We start from the raw sequence: 18452 nt of genomic DNA on the forward strand, positions 1-18452 counted from the left end.
ACTAGAAAGTCAATATTTTTAGTAGGAAGAAAATAGAGAATTGGCTAGTGTTGATTCAAATATAAGACATACAAAGGAAAAATATTATTGGTCATTTTACATTTCTCATATTAATTTTAATGTAGTTATTTTTGCTTAGAGTGAATCAAAATTAAATTTTAAATAATAACTCTCTGCAATTGATTGCATGGTATTAAGAGATCAGGTGTCTTTACATTACAATTTTGAAAAATGTAATATTAAAAACAAAGTATTAAATAAAATTGTAATTACTTAATGTTTATAAGAATTCAAAATACCCATTAAAGAAGCATAAGATTAATGGACAATGAACTACAGTTTGATTACTTGATATACACAATTGTAACAAAGAATATATTTTTTGCTATTATAAGACTAGAAATCCAGGAGATCCAACAAATATGAATGTTTCAAATGGTATCAGCAGCTGTAAAACTAAAAGAAGCATAAGACATAGAACCACCATCCCAACTGTCATGGATAACCTTGGCCTTTGCTTTTTCACCAGCAGCCCCCATTGCCACATGCAATGGGAAGAAATGATCCGGCCATGGATGAGCCATTTTTGCATATGGTGCCTTCTCTTCGTACTCATTTACATCCTCAAATCTGTGTTACAGCCATGGAATTGCAAAGCAAGGACTTATTATATTAACAGACATAAGATAGAAAAAAAAAAGTGTTGAGCTAGTTGAAAGGATTAGATACCTTCCATCAAGAAGAGAGGTTTTCAACCAGGACATGAATGCTGAAGCCCAGGGAGCTAGTAGTATTCCGAGGCGCGATTGCCCTGAGGTTATGGGTGGCACTCCCAGAGCCAATGATAAGAACACCTTCATCCTTGAGAGATGCCAATGCCTTCCCCATGTTGTAGTGGTAAGTTGCACCTCTGCCTGTTGAGACAGAGAGTTGGCACACTGGAATGTCTGCCTCCGGATACATCAAGAAGAGAGGCACCCAAGCGCCGTGGTCAAGCCCCCGCCTCCGGTCCTCCTTCACCCGGCTGAACCCGGCTGATGTTAGTAGTTCTTTCACCCTCTTAGCCAATTCTGGTGCCCCTGGTGCTGGATACTTGATCTGCTTTGCAACAGTTACTCAATATGACAGCTCTATTTGAGTTATTCTAACAAACTTTGCATTATGTTTTTATTTTTCGATATTTTTTATTTTCTTAATTTTGTAAATAGAAAGTAAAATAGAAAATAAAATTTTGTTTTTACTGATTTTTTTTGTTTTTATATATATTATACTCGCAACTAAAGAAAAACTCTATTTAAAATAAGAGTTTAAGTTAATGATGAACTATATCTTAAATAGTCATCTTCTTATTAGTTGTAACCATATTTAAGTGATGCTCTGAAATTATTTAAGAATTTCTTGATACTCACCTAAAAGTGCAGCAGAGAATATGTATTAATTAATCAACCTCCTAATCATGATTTTAAATTAAATTAGCATACAGCTTCCTTGCATTGTTTGTGCCAACTACCAATATGATGATCTCTAGGACATTTTTTATGGCATAGAATATTCAATGTATAAGCCTTGTAGTATACAATTTTACGTATTGTGGATTTGTGGTGATACAAAAACGTTAACACCTCAAAAAAACTACCAAAAATATTTAATCAGCACTCAGCAGTAGTAGGAAGTCGTTGGCGTGAAGTCGTGAACATATGATTATTATATCTAGGATAGGATATGAATTTGTCTGCGGGTATAGCAGGGTACGGATATACCTTATATATGTAGTGAAGAAGTGAGTGTTAAACTTACAATCTTCTTCTTATAAAAATTTGAAATTAAACTAGTTGATCATCATATTATTTATATTTTTATATTGGATTTCTTTAAGATTTTATTGTTTTTAATTTTAATTTGAATTTAATTTTTTATTTTTTTTATTAATACGTATAAAATTTGGAATGGTTGAATTTTATATTTGTTTAAATTTTTTTTATTTTTTGCGGGTAAAATCGAGTAGGTTAGGGTTTAGAATTTTAGGGTGTGGATATGACTAGAATTGAGAAATTTTCAACCTACGAATAAAATAAGGTATAATTTTAAAAAGTTTTCAATTCGCGAATAAAATTAGAATAGAGTACAAATCCTACACTACCCTATCCATTGTCAACCCTAACTATAAGAAGGTTAGCAAAAAAATCAAAGTCAGAAATGGAAGCGATAAAACAAGCACCAAGGAAGCATTTAATTTTATGTCTTTGTTTATGTTTATTTTTATTTATTTATTTTTATTATATCTTGATTTTTGCTTCACATCACATGCTACTATGCCAAAACGAACAAAGCGTGTTTTATTATTTTATTGTTTTTTGGCCAATTACTTTATATAACGTAATAATTTGCTTATTGATATTCTTATGCTTATGCAGACCAACTTTATGTAAGCTGTGTGCCAAGAAGTAGCTGGCACATTTTGACCAAATTCATTGAATTCTTTAGAATTTCATGTAATATTTGTGGGATTCCATTCACACAATTTTATTTACTGTTAGATAGAATATACGTTTTATTTGATCAATTTAAAAATATGTTGATATAATTGTTAAAAATATATTATATACAAAATAACACTAGTACCAAAATATTCATTCATCTTTCATTCTCATCATAAAAAAATCTTTCATAAGAAATAAGGAACTTAATTTCAACATGAATCATTGAAGTTATTAGAGAAGTAGTATGAAAATAAAATCAAACTCATCAAAACATGAAGAAGAGACTAACCTTGTACATGGCCCTTGGAAAACCATAGAAGTCATAAATGGTTTCGTGGCGGTCAACGATGTTGACCGTGGGAACATCGGTGTCCCAGTGGCCGGAGATGATGAGGATGGAAGAGGGTGTTTGGGGACAAACCTCCTTCCATGACTTCAAGAACCTCCATGCAGGGATTGACTCATCTATGGCAAGTTCTGGTGATCCATGTGATATGTAGAATGTTTCTCTCATTCTCATCAACCCCATAACATTATTATTGCCGTTATTCTCTTCCACTTCTTCTATTGTTGTATCATTGGAATCACCACTTTCTTTATTCATAATTTCTTTCTTTGGTGTAGAATTACTAGAAGTGTAACACAATCTAAAGATCTTGTTCATTGAAAATACAAGCTATCTAGAAAGAGATAATAAGCAAAAGAATGAAGGAATTATGTATATATGTATATATAAATATATGCGCTTTGTAATTGTATTCATATCTTATATACTTATAGCTTAAATCCTCAGCGTTTTTGCTTTTGACATTTGACCAATAATTTTCTTAGTGATTCTATTGGCCATCATTGATGTTGTGACGACTCTTTCTAGGGAGTAATTTTCAATATGGACCGGCCATCCATCATTATAGACAAATTAATTCATGTAAGGAAAAGTATAATAAAAAAATCTACATGCACATCACAGTTCAGTTATCAAAATCAATATATATATATATATATATATATATATATATATATATATATATTAATTTACATATTTTTAATTAAATTAATTCAACATATTATAGTAGTATAATAAATATTTTTTATAAAATATTAGTTACATATTTAAAATGTATAAAAAAAGTTATGTGTCTTTTAAAATTCAGCTTTTGATCCCTTTTTTTATTTATTATTATTTAATTAATTTGAATACTCACTCTTATGTACTAGTTGTTCATAAAGAAAAATACATGTCAAAATATCAACAACAGTACTTAATAAGGAGGAGAAAACAAATAAAAAGATTTCTTTATCAAACTGGCATGAAATAACGTTAACAAAAACGAAATCTTATACCACTACGTAATTACTGTATAAATTAAATTACATAAAACAAAAAATATTAGCGACAACAATAACATTTTATTCTATTAGGTAGGATTATTTCATGGATTAAAATACACAATTTATTACACATTAAAAAATTAAATCACACATACATAAGTCAGTTCCCAAGCAACACTATTAAGAAGAGCAAGAGCCAGGAACTTCATTAAACTGGTAAGATGAATAAGAGAGACATCCCATTTCAATATTACTGTGAACAACTTTGGCCGTCGGATTCCCACCGGCGGCACCAATGGCGACATGGAGCGGATAAAAGTGCTCCGGCGACGGATGAGCCTTTTTCGGCTGCGGTGCTTTCTTATCCCAATGGTTTATATCATCGTATCTAAAAATATCAAAATTTAGAAAATTCATAATTCAATGTATCTAGACATAATTTGCATCAAGATACCTTCAACAATGAATGTAACAAATTTCCAAAAGTAAGTTGATATGTCAAATTATATTCTGATTTTAAGCTATCAACTTCACATGTAAACAATTGCATAGAAAATAGTACCTTCGTTGAAGAAGAGTTGTTTTCAACCAATCATCAAATTCCTGAGCCCATGGAAAGACACCAGTGCTTCCATCTCTAACTAACTCTCTCAAATTATGAACTGCACTTCCAGAACCAATTATAAGAACGCCTTCATCTTTAAGAGAGGACAATGCTTTTCCCATGTTATAGTGATGACTTCCATCCTTATGAGATTGAACAGATAACTGACATACCGGAATGCTGGCTTCCGGGTACATCAACATCAATGGAACCCAAGCACCATGATCTAGCCCCCTCCTTCTGTCTTCTTCCACCGCGCTGAAGCCGGATTTTTGAAGTAGATCTCTTACCTTTCTTGCAAGTTGTGGAGCTCCTGGTGCTGGATACTTAATCTATATGGCAAGAGAAGATTAAGATCAATTCATGGCTAACCAAGAACTATGGCCAAAAATTGTTCTACTTTGTAGTATCTTTCAAAAGGAGCCAAAAACATAACATGGTTAAGATTAAGAGCTAAGATTCCCCATCACAAAAAGATACCAAATTTTCAATCATTTCTGAAAAAAGAACAAATGAGTATTCTAAATCTGTTCAAGACTTAAAAGATTGTTTGGTCTTTCCCACCGACATCTAGAGACTATATAACCAAGACTTTGACTAATCCGATTCGAACAAGTTCAATCTAATGAAACTTTGCATAAGAAGGATGACAAAGAAGGAAATGAATGAATCTAAAGGAAAGAAACCTGGTAGAGAGGTTTAGGGAATCCATAAAAGTCATGAATGGTGTCATTCCTCTCAACAATGTTGACAGATGGAACACGAGTGTCCCAATGAGCAGAGATGATGAGAATGGCAGAGGGAGTCTGAGGGAAGATGTTCTTCCATGATTTGAGCACCTTTCTTATCTCAATTGAATCATCAATGGCCAACATGGGTGATCCATGAGATATATAGAAAGTTTCCTTCAAACTCAAAGCCATGATTGATGATGGCTCTCTTCTTCTTTCTTCTTTGTTGGTTGGTTGGTTAGATGATGCAAGGTTCAACTTATAATAATGAGAGAATCTTCAGAGGCCATTCCAGAGAATACAAAGATTTTATAAAAAAATAGAAAAATTTAAATAATTAAAAGTAATTTGAATCGTAATATTATGTGATCTAATAAAAATTTTAAAGTTGATTAACTCATTTAAAATTATAATATAAAAAAATTTTAAGAATTAAAATATGTATTTTTAGCTACTTTTATTTAAAACTCTTGCTGTGTATCTAAAATACTACATGATATGATTCTAGTAACAACAGTAAAAGTGTAGAACACCAAAACAGGAAAAATGTTGACTTCTTTGTTATTTTTTAGTTTTTACCATTTAAATATAAAAGTAATAACAAATAAGTTAATTGTCAATATATCATATGATAAATACAAAAGAAAAAATAGACCCATTTTGATGACACACCACTCAAAATCAAATCTACAAATTCAAGCATATTTTTCTAGCTTGGTTTAACATTGAAAAACAGACTAGACCAAATTAAAACTCTTATAATCTAATACTGTGAAAAAGGAAAAACATAACAAACTCAAGTTTTCTTTAAAAAAAAAGAAAAATTAAATGATAAATTACATTGCGATTCTGAAAGATAAAATGATAATACATATCATATCCCTCAATATATATTAGTAATTATTTTTGCAAGTCTTTTCTAAAGGATACTAAATTACTTATTAGGAAAAGAAAAGTATATCACACATTTACTCAAAATATACACATCTTATCCTCATAAGTTATAACAGCTCTACACAATCAAGTTTCAGGTTTAACAAATTTGATGCTTTCTTGGGGATTCAATTCCATGCAGTATAGGAGACATAACTTACAAAGGCCAAACAACATGAAAAATGAATACTAATTTCAGATGCCAGATTCTGCATAAAAATGTTTTATCTGTACAAGTAGCTTTGTGGTTACCTCTGATCTAGGAATACATGTGGTTTCCACATAAATAAACAAATAAATAAATAAATAAGAAAAAAGAAGTGGCCTGCTATGAACTTCTGCATGATCTGTTATAGGCAAAAGCATCAAGTTTCAAGCCATGCTCTAGCAGAGAAGAAAAGAGTTCTGGTGCATCACACAGTTTTTCAGCACTGCACATTAATTTGAACAGAGACTATTACAGGAAACAACATTGTTATCATTTTCATCCAAGAGATACATATGCATACATCAATGATCTTCTTCATTTGGTTTTTATACGACAGCAGATAATTCACAGCTAAAATATAAGGATGAATCTTTCAGACCCTGATTTTAATCCATTAAGATTTAAAGAGTATGCTACAACAAGCATCACTGCAATTCCTCATGTGAAATAGAATAGAGTTAATTACCCTTTTAAAGAATACTGAACCAATCATCATCCCAATTCAAAAAGGGAAATCATTAAATATCTTTTATTAAAACAGTTCGTTATACATCAATTTTTCTCACTATATTATCAACAACTGAACAGCATTTCCAAAGTATTAAGCAGAACACGAGTCGGAAACTTCAGTAAACTGGAAAGAGGCATAGGAGAGAGATCCTAATTCGATATTGCTGTGGATAACTTTGGCCTTTGGATTTCCACCAGCTGCACCAATGGCAACATGAAGTGGATAAAAGTGATCTGGCCATGGATGAGCCTTCTTCGCGTGCGGTGCTTTCTTATCCCAATTGTTTACATCCTCATATCTACAAAAGCAAGTGAAAAGCCTTCAGAACCAATCCATCAGGAACCAACATTCAATGCTTGCTAGCTTTAAAATGTTTTTCCTCCATTCATGATATCTGCCACTTTGTCAAATTTGGTCTCTCAAGATATATTTGAGTTATGAATATATCAAATTTCCAAAGTGAGAGGTGTTACGAAATGGAGAGGTTATTAGACTACTGCGGATAACATCCTTAATAAGATCAACCAAGCAATTAGCAAACATGAACATCAAAGCATAAATAAGTTACCTTCCTTCAAGAAGAGCCCTTTTCAACCAATTATCGAATTCCAGAGCCCAGGGAACAGCAGTGTTGCCGGAATGAACTCTAAGCTCTCTCAGATTGTGAACAGCACTTCCAGAACCAATTATAAGCACACCTTCATCTTTAAGAGGTGTCAATGCCTTTCCCATGTTATAGTGATGAGTCCCATCCTTATCAGATTGAACAGACAATTGACATACCGGGATATCAGCTTCAGGGTACATCAACATGAGTGGAACCCAAGCACCGTGATCAAGCCCTCTCCTTCTGTCTTCGTCGACACAGCCAAAACCGGATTTTTGAAGTAGTTCCTTCACCCTCCTTGCCAACTCTGGAGCCCCAGGTGCTGGATACTTAAGCTGTATGGCAAATTAAGCATATAAGCAATGAAGAGATTAAGATCATCATCCATGGATAACCGAGAACCATGCCAAATGATGACAAGCATTGGCATCATATGAAATGCCAAAAGCTGAACTTCGGAGACATAATTGTGTCAACAAAGTCATTGGCAAATCTTCAAGAAGAAATCATTTCTAGTATCTTAAAGCTATAGTGCTAAATCCTAAACAATTGCATGTGAGTTTTCATAAATATATCAAATTATCTAATGATTCTCAATTATCAACTTCACATAAAAATAACTACACATGAGTCTCCGCCATAAAAGAATCGGACAAATTCAAATGCAAGAAATAGGAATTACCACTAACTCATGCACTTGGTTAAGATTTTTGGACCTATCGCAGGAATTTGACTAATCCGATTCAAATAACCAACAGAGTTTTTCATAGCTAAGTAAGTTTTTGTCCAAAGAACTAATCTGCAGCAGACCTGAGCTCCATACACAAGGCAGGATTTGAACCACGATATTTGCTTAAGCGTGTAAACTAATCACTCAACCAATCCAATCCAAGTTGATTACAGCTAAGTAAGATGATAAACTAATTAAACAACTATATTCCCCTAAAAAAACAATAAGATAAGAAAGAGTGCGAAACCTGGTACATGGGTTTAGGGAAGCCATAAAAGTCATAAATGGTTTCGTTTCTCTGAACAACGTTGACGGAGGGAACTGCTGTGTCCCAATGACCGGAGATAACAAGAATGGCAGAAGGTTTCTGAGGGAAAATCCGCTTCCATGATTTGAGAACCTGCCTTATCTCAATCGAATCGTCAATGGCCAACGTTGGTGATCCATGTGATATGTAGAAAGTGTCCTTCAAACTCATCAAAGCCATTACCTTCTTTATAATTTCTAATCAATGAATCAAAACTATGAATATCTCTTCTTTCTGGATTCTTCTCTATCAATCTTTCTTTGTTCGATTTTGAATATATATGACTTTGTGATGACTGTGTCTTATATATACAGAAATCGTTTATGGTTAATGACGTTAGGTTCCAACCACTTTCCGTCCCCGTCGTTGAATTTCAACACACGTTCACGGAAATTAATTATTTTAGATTAAAATATTATTAAATATATATAATTTAAGAAGCAACCCGTGAATAAAATTAGTATGAACTATGAAGGCATAGCGGTAACTTTTAGTTAATAATTTTTTTAAAATACTTGTTATGAATAAAAATAATGCAATTACATATTCTTTAAAAATCGTCTATTATTTAATTTTAAAAAATAAAATTAAAAAAATAAATAACTTTTCATAAAAAATAAATAATTTCTTATAAAAATAAATATTTAAATAAAAAATTTGACTAAAAACAAATTTTAAAAGATAACTAATTTTTTTGAATAAAAATAAAAAATATTTGTAAAAAAATTTAAATTTTAATAAATTTAACATCATTAGAAATCCAAAATCTTTTTTCTTCTTACTAAAACTTTTCTGTGGGGGAAAATAGTTATTTCAACTACTAAAAAGTAAGTTGATAACTAACAGTTAAGCTAATTTATTCAAATTGTCTTTTCATAATAGCATTTTAGATTTTGATAAAATGACAATTTGAATGCTTCACTATCAAATTATATTTTAAGAAAATTTTTAAGTGTACTATCGTATTAGTATTATAGTAATTTTTAATTATTGATCTTAATTATATATATTATATATATTTTTTATAACTAATAAAATATCGGTATAACGATACATTTAAAAAAATTTTATATTTTATTGTTAAGATAACAATATCAATATAAAACTTTTGGTGTCTAAAATAAGTAATTTACATAGGATCTTCTTTATATACCATGTTTGGAGAGGACCCCGGATTAGGGGTGCGTCATTGATTACGTGTGCGTTGGAGTCAAATGTCCTTCATAGCGGTAGGTAACAATTTTGGATAGTCCCATTCCATCTTTTTTGTTTTCAGAATTTGTTTTTAATATTGGGACAAATATGATGTATAGCTGCGTTATAAGAGTGTAGAAAGCTTAATCAAGATGTAACGGCTGTAATTAACAAATCCAACGGTCTGACTTAAAAAGAGTAATCGGACATTTTGATTAGAAATATCACTGATGTATATCGGATCGTTTGATTTATACACTGTATGCCACACGTCATACATGCATGCATCCTTAGCCCTTGTTTGTATACTATGGCTGCTTACCCCATCTCTTTCACGGGTACAGATTCGGTGTGCCGAAATTCTTTAGTACACCAGTGCACATGATGTTTATGTTTGGCTGATCGGTGCGTCATTTGAGGGTGGCCGTCGGATCTCTCTGCTTTTTCAATTCAACGGTAGAGATTGCTCTTTCTCTCTCCTCTTATGATTGGTTAGTGGGTATCATGTGTCAGAGGGATTAGTTTGCAAAATTCACTTTGTAGCTGGCTATTTTTGTTAGATTCAAAAATTATTTAGGTTTATGTAGAATTAGTTTATCATGTTTTAAGAATTAAATTAATGGCACTTAGTGATTCTGTTTAACGCTAAATCAGAGATGATGGAGGAGGGCTGGGAGGGAAGGAAAAGCGCCGTGGACGTCATTTGACGCATACAAGTTAAGCTGCGATGTCTACGTATCCGTCACTGACAAGTCAATGGAGTTGCAGGAAGCTTTCTCCCGCGGAGTCACACTGCAAAGTTGCCTGCTCTACGAAGTGCGGCCTCTGTCGCGGCTCGTTGGTTCGGAGGATGAAGATCTGCATAGTGTCCTGGCCGGAGCTGCATAGTGTTTCGGCTAGATTATGGCTTTGCCGGAGACGACCAACAATGAAGGATCGAAGCGGCATGGGGACGGTGGGCGAGAGGATGACGAAGGAGATGGCGGATTGTGTTACGGGTCGGGCGGGTTAGGTTAGAACAAAGTTGGTTGAAGTTGGGTCAATCCTGATGGGCCTCTGTAGTATATTTTTTTTTCCTTGAGATGCACATTTTTGTTCAGAGACCAATGATGGGCTCAAGTGGTGGGTTATTAATGATTTTGTTAAAAATGGATGGCTGGTCTGGTATGGTCCAAAAAATAAAAAAAACTTACATGGCTGAAGAAAGAAGAGGAACACCCAGTACTTCCGTCGGAGGTGGAATTGACATGGGCGGAGCGAGGAGTTTTGCCTTCGATGAAGAGGAGAGGAGCTTCGAGTGGGGTCGGGTATTAGGGGTTGGGTTTCTAGGCGAGTTCGGGTTTTCGTTTTTGGGTCGAGTCAGTTTCTCTGGCCCAATACCAGATAAAAAAATGTTATTTTCCAGGATGACCAAACCAAAAAAAAAAATAATTTAAAAACCGTAAATATACAAAATAATAAGTGTAATTATGAACAACTTACCTGCTTCCATCGACTACATCAATCCGTGCATCCATCAACAGGACAAGGCTGACAATACGAAGGGATTTTTCACTGACCCACTCAAATGGAATGATTGATAAGATTAGGTTAAGGCTATAATTTAAATTTTGAATTCATTCGGTGGTTATAGCTTTTTTTAGAAATCCGTTTATTGCCCTTGGTAATTGCACCCACATTAATTCCCAATTAATGTCCAGTCTAATAAGGTTTAAGGGTTATTTATTAAAAAGATAAAAAAATTTTAAAAGGCGGGAGGTGTTTCGCCAGATTAACGCGCGTACGTTTACGTTTTTCACTACCCCCAAAAAAAAGCGCGTACTTTTCAAAGAAGGGAATCACACTGAGGTACGTACTTGTTTAAAGCAGTCCCTTCGTATTCTTTATTGATCCAAGCATTTTAGTTGGAAACAGGTTTATCCTTTATAAAGGAACGGAATTTGGCATAACATAACGATACGCTAAATGAAAATAATTCTGAATGTTTATTCCGGTAGTGTAAAACCGATTTGCAAGGATAACTCGATAGACAGGTCTTTCATAACGCACCCGTAAATAGTTGCCGAAATGTTCTGGAATCATGAGTTGGAAACGTTAAATGCTAACGGCTCGAGACAATTCCGTAATTTTGTTTAAACCGCTCAAACGACTTGTTTTATTTGGGTGAATTACAGGCAGAGGGACTGAGTTATGAGTAACAACAAACAATTCACGATAAGCAGAGAACGAACCGATGAAAGTAGATATAATAATCGCTACAGAATTTTAATTAGCTTTTCATAAGATCAAAAGGACGACGAAACAAACAAACCAGATAGATCATTTAAGGCTTTGGTCATCGACAAAAAACCAAAACAACATAAAGATGTCACCCATGTGAACCAGTTCAAATACCTCCGTCACTGTCTTCATCCTGCTCCGGTCGAATGCCTGCCTGGCGGGACAAAGATTTCTCCTTGGCTTTCAAAACATCCACGACACTGTTTGCCAGGAGTCGCCAATTTGAGCTTTCTACCATCATTTCGGTTGCTTTGTCATACAGTCGTCGACCGGCCGCGTCATATTGTTGCAAGGTCCTGCGAAGCAACTTTTCCTCCCGTCGCCGTGCCTTCTTCTCTTCCTCCAGTTGATCTTCCTTTTGCTTCAATTTGACCATTAAGTCTACGTTCTTGGCATCGACCTGGAAGAGTTCCTCTGCCGCTTTTTCAATCTTAGCCTCCCATAACTCTTCCCTCCTGACAAGTTCGGCCTCAACGAGGTCAAAATCCGCGGACTGTTCATTTGTACGGAAGATGTTGATCAGATTAGACATCGGCTCTTCCGTGAGGTCGACGGGACTAACGGTGCGGTCGGTGACGGTCTCCTTCGACATTTTCTCAGAAGTACACAGTGGAGAGAGCAGTGGAGGGTGGCAGAAATAAGAAAGAGGATAAGGATAGACGGAGAGGTGAGAGAAGGAGTTACGGCAGAGAAGAACTGGGAAAGAAGCATTGGGAGGTAGGGTTTGTCATTAAGGGGCACGTATATATATACCGTGTAAATTGGGAAGCTTCGTCGAATAAACGAGTAATTAATGTACTTGGTTTATTTTTGGGAAAATAAACGATTTATATTTAAAAACTAGTTCGATGAAAAAAATTGGTGTAATCCTTTAATATTGGAAATTATGGTGTTTTACAAAATTATGGGGACTATAGAGTTCACAGAGTGCGAATTGTCAGATTAATGTTTTTTTTAATTTATAAAGACAATACACAGACTGCGTATTGATACAAAACAGCCCAAAAAATTGTTAACTCAATGGCGAGTCGCCGAAATGCGTGTTTTGTGTATTTATGGGAAATTATTTCAATTTAAATCAACTCAAATTATTACTAACAATACAGGAGATGAGAAGATATTGATAGTTAACCGCATCTAGATTAAACGAAATTATACTGACTAGAAGCATAGAATATTAATCTACTGTAACAATGGCATTCAAAATGGAAATGACTCAAAATTTGGTTGTTGACGTGTAGTCGTTATTGGCGAGGAAGGATAAACTGATTAACAATTCAATATTAACGGATTTTCGAAATCGAACCGATGAAAGTAGATATAATAATCGCTGCCAAGTTTTAATTAGCATTTCAAAAGATCAAAAGGGCGACCTAACAAACAAACTAAATAGATCGTTCAGGGCTTCAGGCTTCGACAGAAACCAACACAACATAGAGATGTCACACATGTGCACCAGGTCAAATTCCTCCGTCCCTGTGTTCACTCTGCTCCGGTTGAACGCGTAATGGAGGGGACAAAGATTTCTCCTTGACCTCCAAAACATCGACGACCCTTTGTGCCAGGTCACGCCACTTTGAGCTTTCGGCCATCATTTCGTTTGCTTTGTCATACATTCGGCAAACGGTCGCTTCACACTGTTGCTGCTCCATGCGCAGAAACTTTTCCTCCAGACGCCTTGCCTTCTCCTCTTCCTCCAGTTGATCCTCCTTCTTGTTCAACTTGACCATTAACTTCAAGTTCTCGGACCTGACCCTGAAGAGTTGCTGTGATATTGTTTCAACGCTAGCCTCCCAAATTTCCTCCCTCCTGACAAGTTCGGCTTGAACGAAGTCACATACTAGGAACTTTTCATCTGTACGGACGATGTCGATCAGTTTGGACATGGGCTGTTCGTTGAGGTAGACGGGACTGGCGGCGTTGTCGTTGATGGTCTCCTTCGACATTTTCTCGGTAGTACACAACGGAGAGAGCAGTGGAGGGTGGCAGAAATAAGGAGGTGGATAAGGATAGACGGAGAGGTGAGAGAAGGAGATACGGTAGAGAAGAATTGGGAAATAAGCATTGAGAGGGATAGGGTTTGTCATTAACGTGCACGTATACCTATATAGTGTAGGCCTATAGTGTAAAGTGAGAAGCTGCTTCGAATACTTTTTTTCCATAGAAAATGTGTAATTAATGTACGTCGTTTTTTTTAAAAAATAAAATATTTATATTTAATGAAAAAGAAGGGATAACAAATTTAATGTAGTTTTAAATTTAAATTTAAAGTTATTTTTCAGCGTTCAGGCTTTAAACCTACGTTTAAGATGTCTTCGATTCCTGTGCCAAACCAAAAAACGAAGCATCGGTTACAGTAGGCGTAAATGAAGGCGTGCGTGGCATGGTTCCTGACTTATCTGGTGAGCCGTTTTGCAGTATATAAGTTCACTATCCAGTTTTCCTTCATCGCGTCTGGTGATCCATACTAACGACGGTTCTCCTGTAAACTTCCCCTTCCACCACCTATTCAATAAATTTAAATCAAATAGGATGAGATCTAGTGCAACCACCGAGAAAGGCAGAATAGGAGAGAAGGCCGGATATGGGAGAAGGAAAGGGAAAGGGAAAGGGAAAGGGGTCCCACCACGCGTCTGTCCGCTGACTCTTCTGCCTCGCGAAATATGGGAGAGAATTGCATCAAGGGTTGCGTCGTCCTCGATCCAGGATCTGTTTAACATGCAGGCGACCTGCAAGGTATTTTTGGACACAGGCCGCTCATCTGCGGTGTACAAGGTGGCCTCCATGGCAGAGATACCCGTTGTGTTTGGTTATGACTTGGAGGACCGTCCTGAGGATGGGTTCCTTTATGTAAGCGCGCGCGCAGGAAATTCGGGCGCTATATTCCGTATAGGGATGAGAGAATTCTGCTGGATGGGCCGACACGTCGCTGGGGTCGACACCCTGCTTGAGGCCGCCGATGCGGGTGATGTCCAAGCCCGCTACATGTGTGCGATGCTGCTGCTGACGCCAGGTGTTGGGGACGGGGCGGACGCTGGAAGGGGGGTTGAAATGTATGAGAACATGCTGGATACTGGAAAAATCGAAATGTGCAGAGAACTCTTCGGGCAGTTGTTCGCAAATCCGCTGATTGGGGTGCACCCGTCGGATCCAAGGAAGCCCGTCGTCTGCCAGTCAAGCGTCTGCCCGACCCGCGGGACCATGGGTGCCACCAACGATTCCTCGACTGTGTCCTGCGTCCACTGCCTTGCCGAGTTCGAGGTGTTGCATTTCTTTAGTCTATTTACTTTCAGATGAAGTTTCGCTGTAACCAAAGTTGAATGTATTTCATTGTTAATGAGTCGGGTGTTTGGGTTGGGTGGCCTTGTAAATCCCCGCTTTCGTGGACCAGATAAGTGACATATTCGAACCGATGCATATCACCGTGTTCAAACATTTAAACGGTCACACACATAACCTTCGATAGAAGCACTATTTCATAACTTCATTAGCTAATAGGCCAAGCCGAATAAATAAAAAAAAACGCGCCATAAAAGTTCAATATTAGCGTTGGGACTAAACAGTACAATAGTAATCCTAAACATACATTGCAGGGGAGGGGAGGGGTCGGTTTATGGTGTCTCCATCCCGTTGTTGCACTGACCCATAAGACCTGGGACTTCACCTGTCCAGCAAAACGTCGGCCATCTGCCGTATGATTTAATTACGATAAATGCTTCTTTAATCAATGTAATTATTATTCTATATGAACGCATCGGTAAACGAAAACATCTAGGGAAACGTATGCGGTACTGAACCACAGGCAACCCCCCTCCCCCTACCCCCCGAACGGCAGTATATTAAAAGCAAAATGCCACAAGGGCATCAACAAATTCGTCCATCCTCCTTTTGTAATCTCCAATAATCCATCCTCGAAGTCCCTCCAAATGGCTGGAAGTTCCCAAAAGGACAAAACGAAACTGGAGGTATCCATTCAGCACCAGTGTCTGCCGAATCTTCTTCCTCTCAAAATATGGTCGAGTATTGCCACGATGGTTGCATCGAATTCGATTGAGGATCTGTTCAACATGCAGGCGAGTTGCAGGTTATTTGCATCTGCATGCAATTCCGATGCCGTGTACAGGCACGCCTTGGTGTCGGTGTTGCCGATCGCTTGCTTCCTCGACTACTCCGGGATGCCTGCAATGACATTTCTGCGTCGATGCGCCAGAGCGCAGAATCCGGCCGCTATGCTCCGCGTTGGGATGTCTCATTTATTCTGGTGTGGCCACCGGAGAGGTGGTATGCGGACCCTGATTGAGGCAGCAGAGTTGGGCGATGTGGAGGCCTGCTACATCTCTGCGATGCTGCTTCTGTCGCTTGGTGACAAAACAGATGATGAGGTCCGCCGTGGATTCGAACTTTTTTGCGTCGTTCGTGAGTCCGGCACAGTCGAAAGGTGCAGGGAGGTCTTCACGCAGGTGGTCGCCGGCCCGTGGTCCGATATACCCCCGGCGAACCCAGAAGAGCCTGTGTCATGCCGTTCCGGTAGTTGCCGTACCCGTGGGACCATTGGTGATGCCAGCGATCTGTCCAGTGTGGCGTGTGTGCAATGCCTGGCCGAATACGAGGTGCGGAAGTTCTTGGGGACTTATTGCGTTTAAGTAGTTTTGTAAACCCCGACGATGGAGATGCCGATCATGCTAATTGCTATGCGTACTGATGGTGTATTTTACCTTATTTTTGAAATTTTTTTTTGTTAAAGAACAGTCTTTTCGATCAATTATCATGTGGTGTACACAGACGACGCAATTAAGTTGTATCTTGGCCATAACTTAGTCTGAATAATTCTTTCTTCTTGACTGGGATATGATCTGGACCTTGCACTGTTGAAGTGACGTTTGAATGGACATAAGACTGTAGAGTTAATCAACATTTTCCACCATCGGAAGGATTTTATCTAGGGCTGGGTATTGAGACCGCGACAGGGAATTTATGCAAAATTGGTAACTTGGATAGGCAATAGGGATTGACCGAAATGGGTCATGTAAAAAAAGGGTACGGGATAAATTTTTTATGAGCAATGATGATATTTGACGATGGTGTATAAAATCTGTACAGAGGTTGAACAACGATCATGTGGGTATGCTCAACTTGAACCACGGGATTGTATGCGCATAATATAACAGGGCCAGAGATTCAACAACTGTCCTTTAATGAACAAAATTTGCTTCAACATTTTAAGGAGTTTTTTATTATGTAAACACACTAAATGTATGTTAAGGGTTTTTAAAAGACGTATTTTGTATGATATAAAAAAAGGACACCATGTCTGTATTAATTTGTTTTTATTAGGTATTAGCATTTGGCTTCGTCGTAACGTAAATCCCTAATTGTGTTTCAACAAGCTAAGAACACAGAGAAAAGTATGCATAATTATATTATCCGGGTTTAAGTTCCACTGCAGAAGATCAAAAGGGCGACAGAACAAACATAGGAAATAACAGGATCATACAGGCCTCGGCGGAAACAAAACATTCAGATATCTTGCATGTGCAGCAGGTCAAATTACTCCGGGCCCGTCTTCATTTTTCCCGGTTGGATGACCACCCCGATGGAGCAAAAAGTTATGTTTTTTCTCCAAATCATTGATCCTGCGTTCCAGATCACGCCACGGTAGAGCCTCCACCTGTTCCCGTTCACGGCGCTTGGCAAGTTCTGCCTTTAATTCCTTTTCTGTGGCATCCAACTGATGAAGGAGCACATCATTTTTTCGCTGCTCTATTTTCAAATCCCTTTTAAGCCGTTGCCTTAGCTGTACCCCTTCCTCCAGTTCATTCTTCTTTGCCTCGAAAATGAACTTGGCGGCCATCATCTCCACTTTCGCCTGCCTCAGTTCTGCGCCGGTCGTTACGAGTGCAGCCTTCAACCTCTCCTCCCTCCTGACCAGTGCTGCTTCAACGAGGTCATAATCTGCGGACTTTTCATCTACGTGGATGATGTCGATAAGTGCGTCGATCGAGAGATCCGCTAGGTCGTCTGGACTAATGGCGTGGTCGGTGACCGGTTCCTCCGACATTTTCTTGGGGGAAGAGGACGACATATGGTAGTAATAACGGAGAAGGGTGGACAGAGAGTTGAGAGGAGGAGTTACGGCATGGAAGAAGTGAAGAATGGTTGGTACTTAGCAGGGTTAGGGTTTGTCAATAACGGCCACGTATATTTATATTTATATATTATATTATGATGTAGGAAGAAAGTTGTTTGGTTTCTTTTTTTTCCGTAACTAATGTGTCCACGTGTCAATAATGGGGTTTTATTTTCAGTAAAATAAAACATTAAATTATACTACTTCGATGGATAAAATAAAGAAAGAAAAGATAACATTTATTCAGCGAGTAATTAAGGTAGGCAACTAAAGCTGACATAAATATAACACAAATTTCGAACCATTTTTTAAAAAATTAAAAAGATATAATAATAGCGCAAAACGTTTCTTTAGTGGCCGTGTGTCGTTTTGGTACCATAATCCCTGGCCCAAGTTGATTGCAAAATG

General features: G+C 37.1%; 4 protein-coding genes and 1 pseudogene across 4 annotated transcripts; 2 read left to right on the plus strand and 3 right to left on the minus strand.

Annotated features, from left to right (window-relative positions):
* Positions 1 to 156: 156 nt before the first annotated feature.
* LOC112801766 (4,5-DOPA dioxygenase extradiol-like) lies at positions 157 to 3250 on the minus strand (annotated as a pseudogene).
* Positions 3251 to 3870: 620 nt separating this feature from the next.
* Positions 3871 to 6787, minus strand: LOC112801768 (extradiol ring-cleavage dioxygenase). Its single transcript, XM_025844678.3, has 3 exons — positions 5103 to 6787; positions 4375 to 4748; positions 3871 to 4200 (listed from the first exon to the last, which is right to left on the minus strand). The coding sequence occupies exons 1-3, from the start codon at positions 5337 to 5339 to the stop codon at positions 3993 to 3995; spliced, it is 819 nt and encodes a 272-aa protein (XP_025700463.1). The 5' UTR covers positions 5340 to 6787; the 3' UTR covers positions 3871 to 3992.
* A 2-nt stretch (positions 6788 to 6789) lies between these two features.
* Positions 6790 to 8788, minus strand: LOC112801767 (extradiol ring-cleavage dioxygenase). Its single transcript, XM_025844677.3, has 3 exons — positions 8384 to 8788; positions 7368 to 7741; positions 6790 to 7097 (listed from the first exon to the last, which is right to left on the minus strand). The coding sequence occupies exons 1-3, from the start codon at positions 8621 to 8623 to the stop codon at positions 6890 to 6892; spliced, it is 822 nt and encodes a 273-aa protein (XP_025700462.1). The 5' UTR covers positions 8624 to 8788; the 3' UTR covers positions 6790 to 6889.
* Positions 8789 to 14449: 5661 nt separating this feature from the next.
* LOC112803665 (uncharacterized) lies at positions 14450 to 15214 on the plus strand. The gene has a single exon (XM_025847147.1). It carries the CDS (start codon positions 14450 to 14452, stop codon positions 15212 to 15214), a length of 765 nt encoding a protein of 254 aa, XP_025702932.1.
* Positions 15215 to 15948: 734 nt separating this feature from the next.
* Positions 15949 to 16560, plus strand: LOC112803666 (putative F-box protein At1g67623). The gene has a single exon (XM_025847148.1). The coding sequence runs from the start codon at positions 15949 to 15951 to the stop codon at positions 16558 to 16560; it is 612 nt and encodes a 203-aa protein (XP_025702933.1).
* The last annotated feature ends 1892 nt before the right edge of the window (positions 16561 to 18452 follow it).

The sequence above is a fragment of the Arachis hypogaea genome, chromosome 5 (assembly GCF_003086295.3).
Source record: "Arachis hypogaea cultivar Tifrunner chromosome 5, arahy.Tifrunner.gnm2.J5K5, whole genome shotgun sequence".
Classification (NCBI taxonomy): domain Eukaryota; kingdom Viridiplantae; phylum Streptophyta; class Magnoliopsida; order Fabales; family Fabaceae; genus Arachis; species Arachis hypogaea.

Coding starts and splice junctions, on each gene's coding strand:
- LOC112803665 (XM_025847147.1), top strand. CDS start 14,450: ATGAGATCTAGTGCAACCACCGAGAAAGGCAGAATAGGAGAGAAGGCC.
- LOC112801767 (XM_025844677.3), bottom strand. CDS start 8,623: ATGGCTTTGATGAGTTTGAAGGACACTTTCTACATATCACATGGATCA. Junction 7,742..8,383: donor TCCCTAAACCCATGTACCAG/GTTTCGCACTCT, acceptor TTTGCCATACAG/CTTAAGTATCCAGCACCTGG. Junction 7,098..7,367: donor AGGGCTCTTCTTGAAGGAAG/GTAACTTATTTA, acceptor TTGCTTTTGTAG/ATATGAGGATGTAAACAATT.
- LOC112803666 (XM_025847148.1), top strand. CDS start 15,949: ATGGTTGCATCGAATTCGATTGAGGATCTGTTCAACATGCAGGCGAGT.
- LOC112801768 (XM_025844678.3), bottom strand. CDS start 5,339: ATGGCTTTGAGTTTGAAGGAAACTTTCTATATATCTCATGGATCACCC. Junction 4,749..5,102: donor TCCCTAAACCTCTCTACCAG/GTTTCTTTCCTT, acceptor CTTGCCATATAG/ATTAAGTATCCAGCACCAGG. Junction 4,201..4,374: donor ACAACTCTTCTTCAACGAAG/GTACTATTTTCT, acceptor TGATATTTTTAG/ATACGATGATATAAACCATT.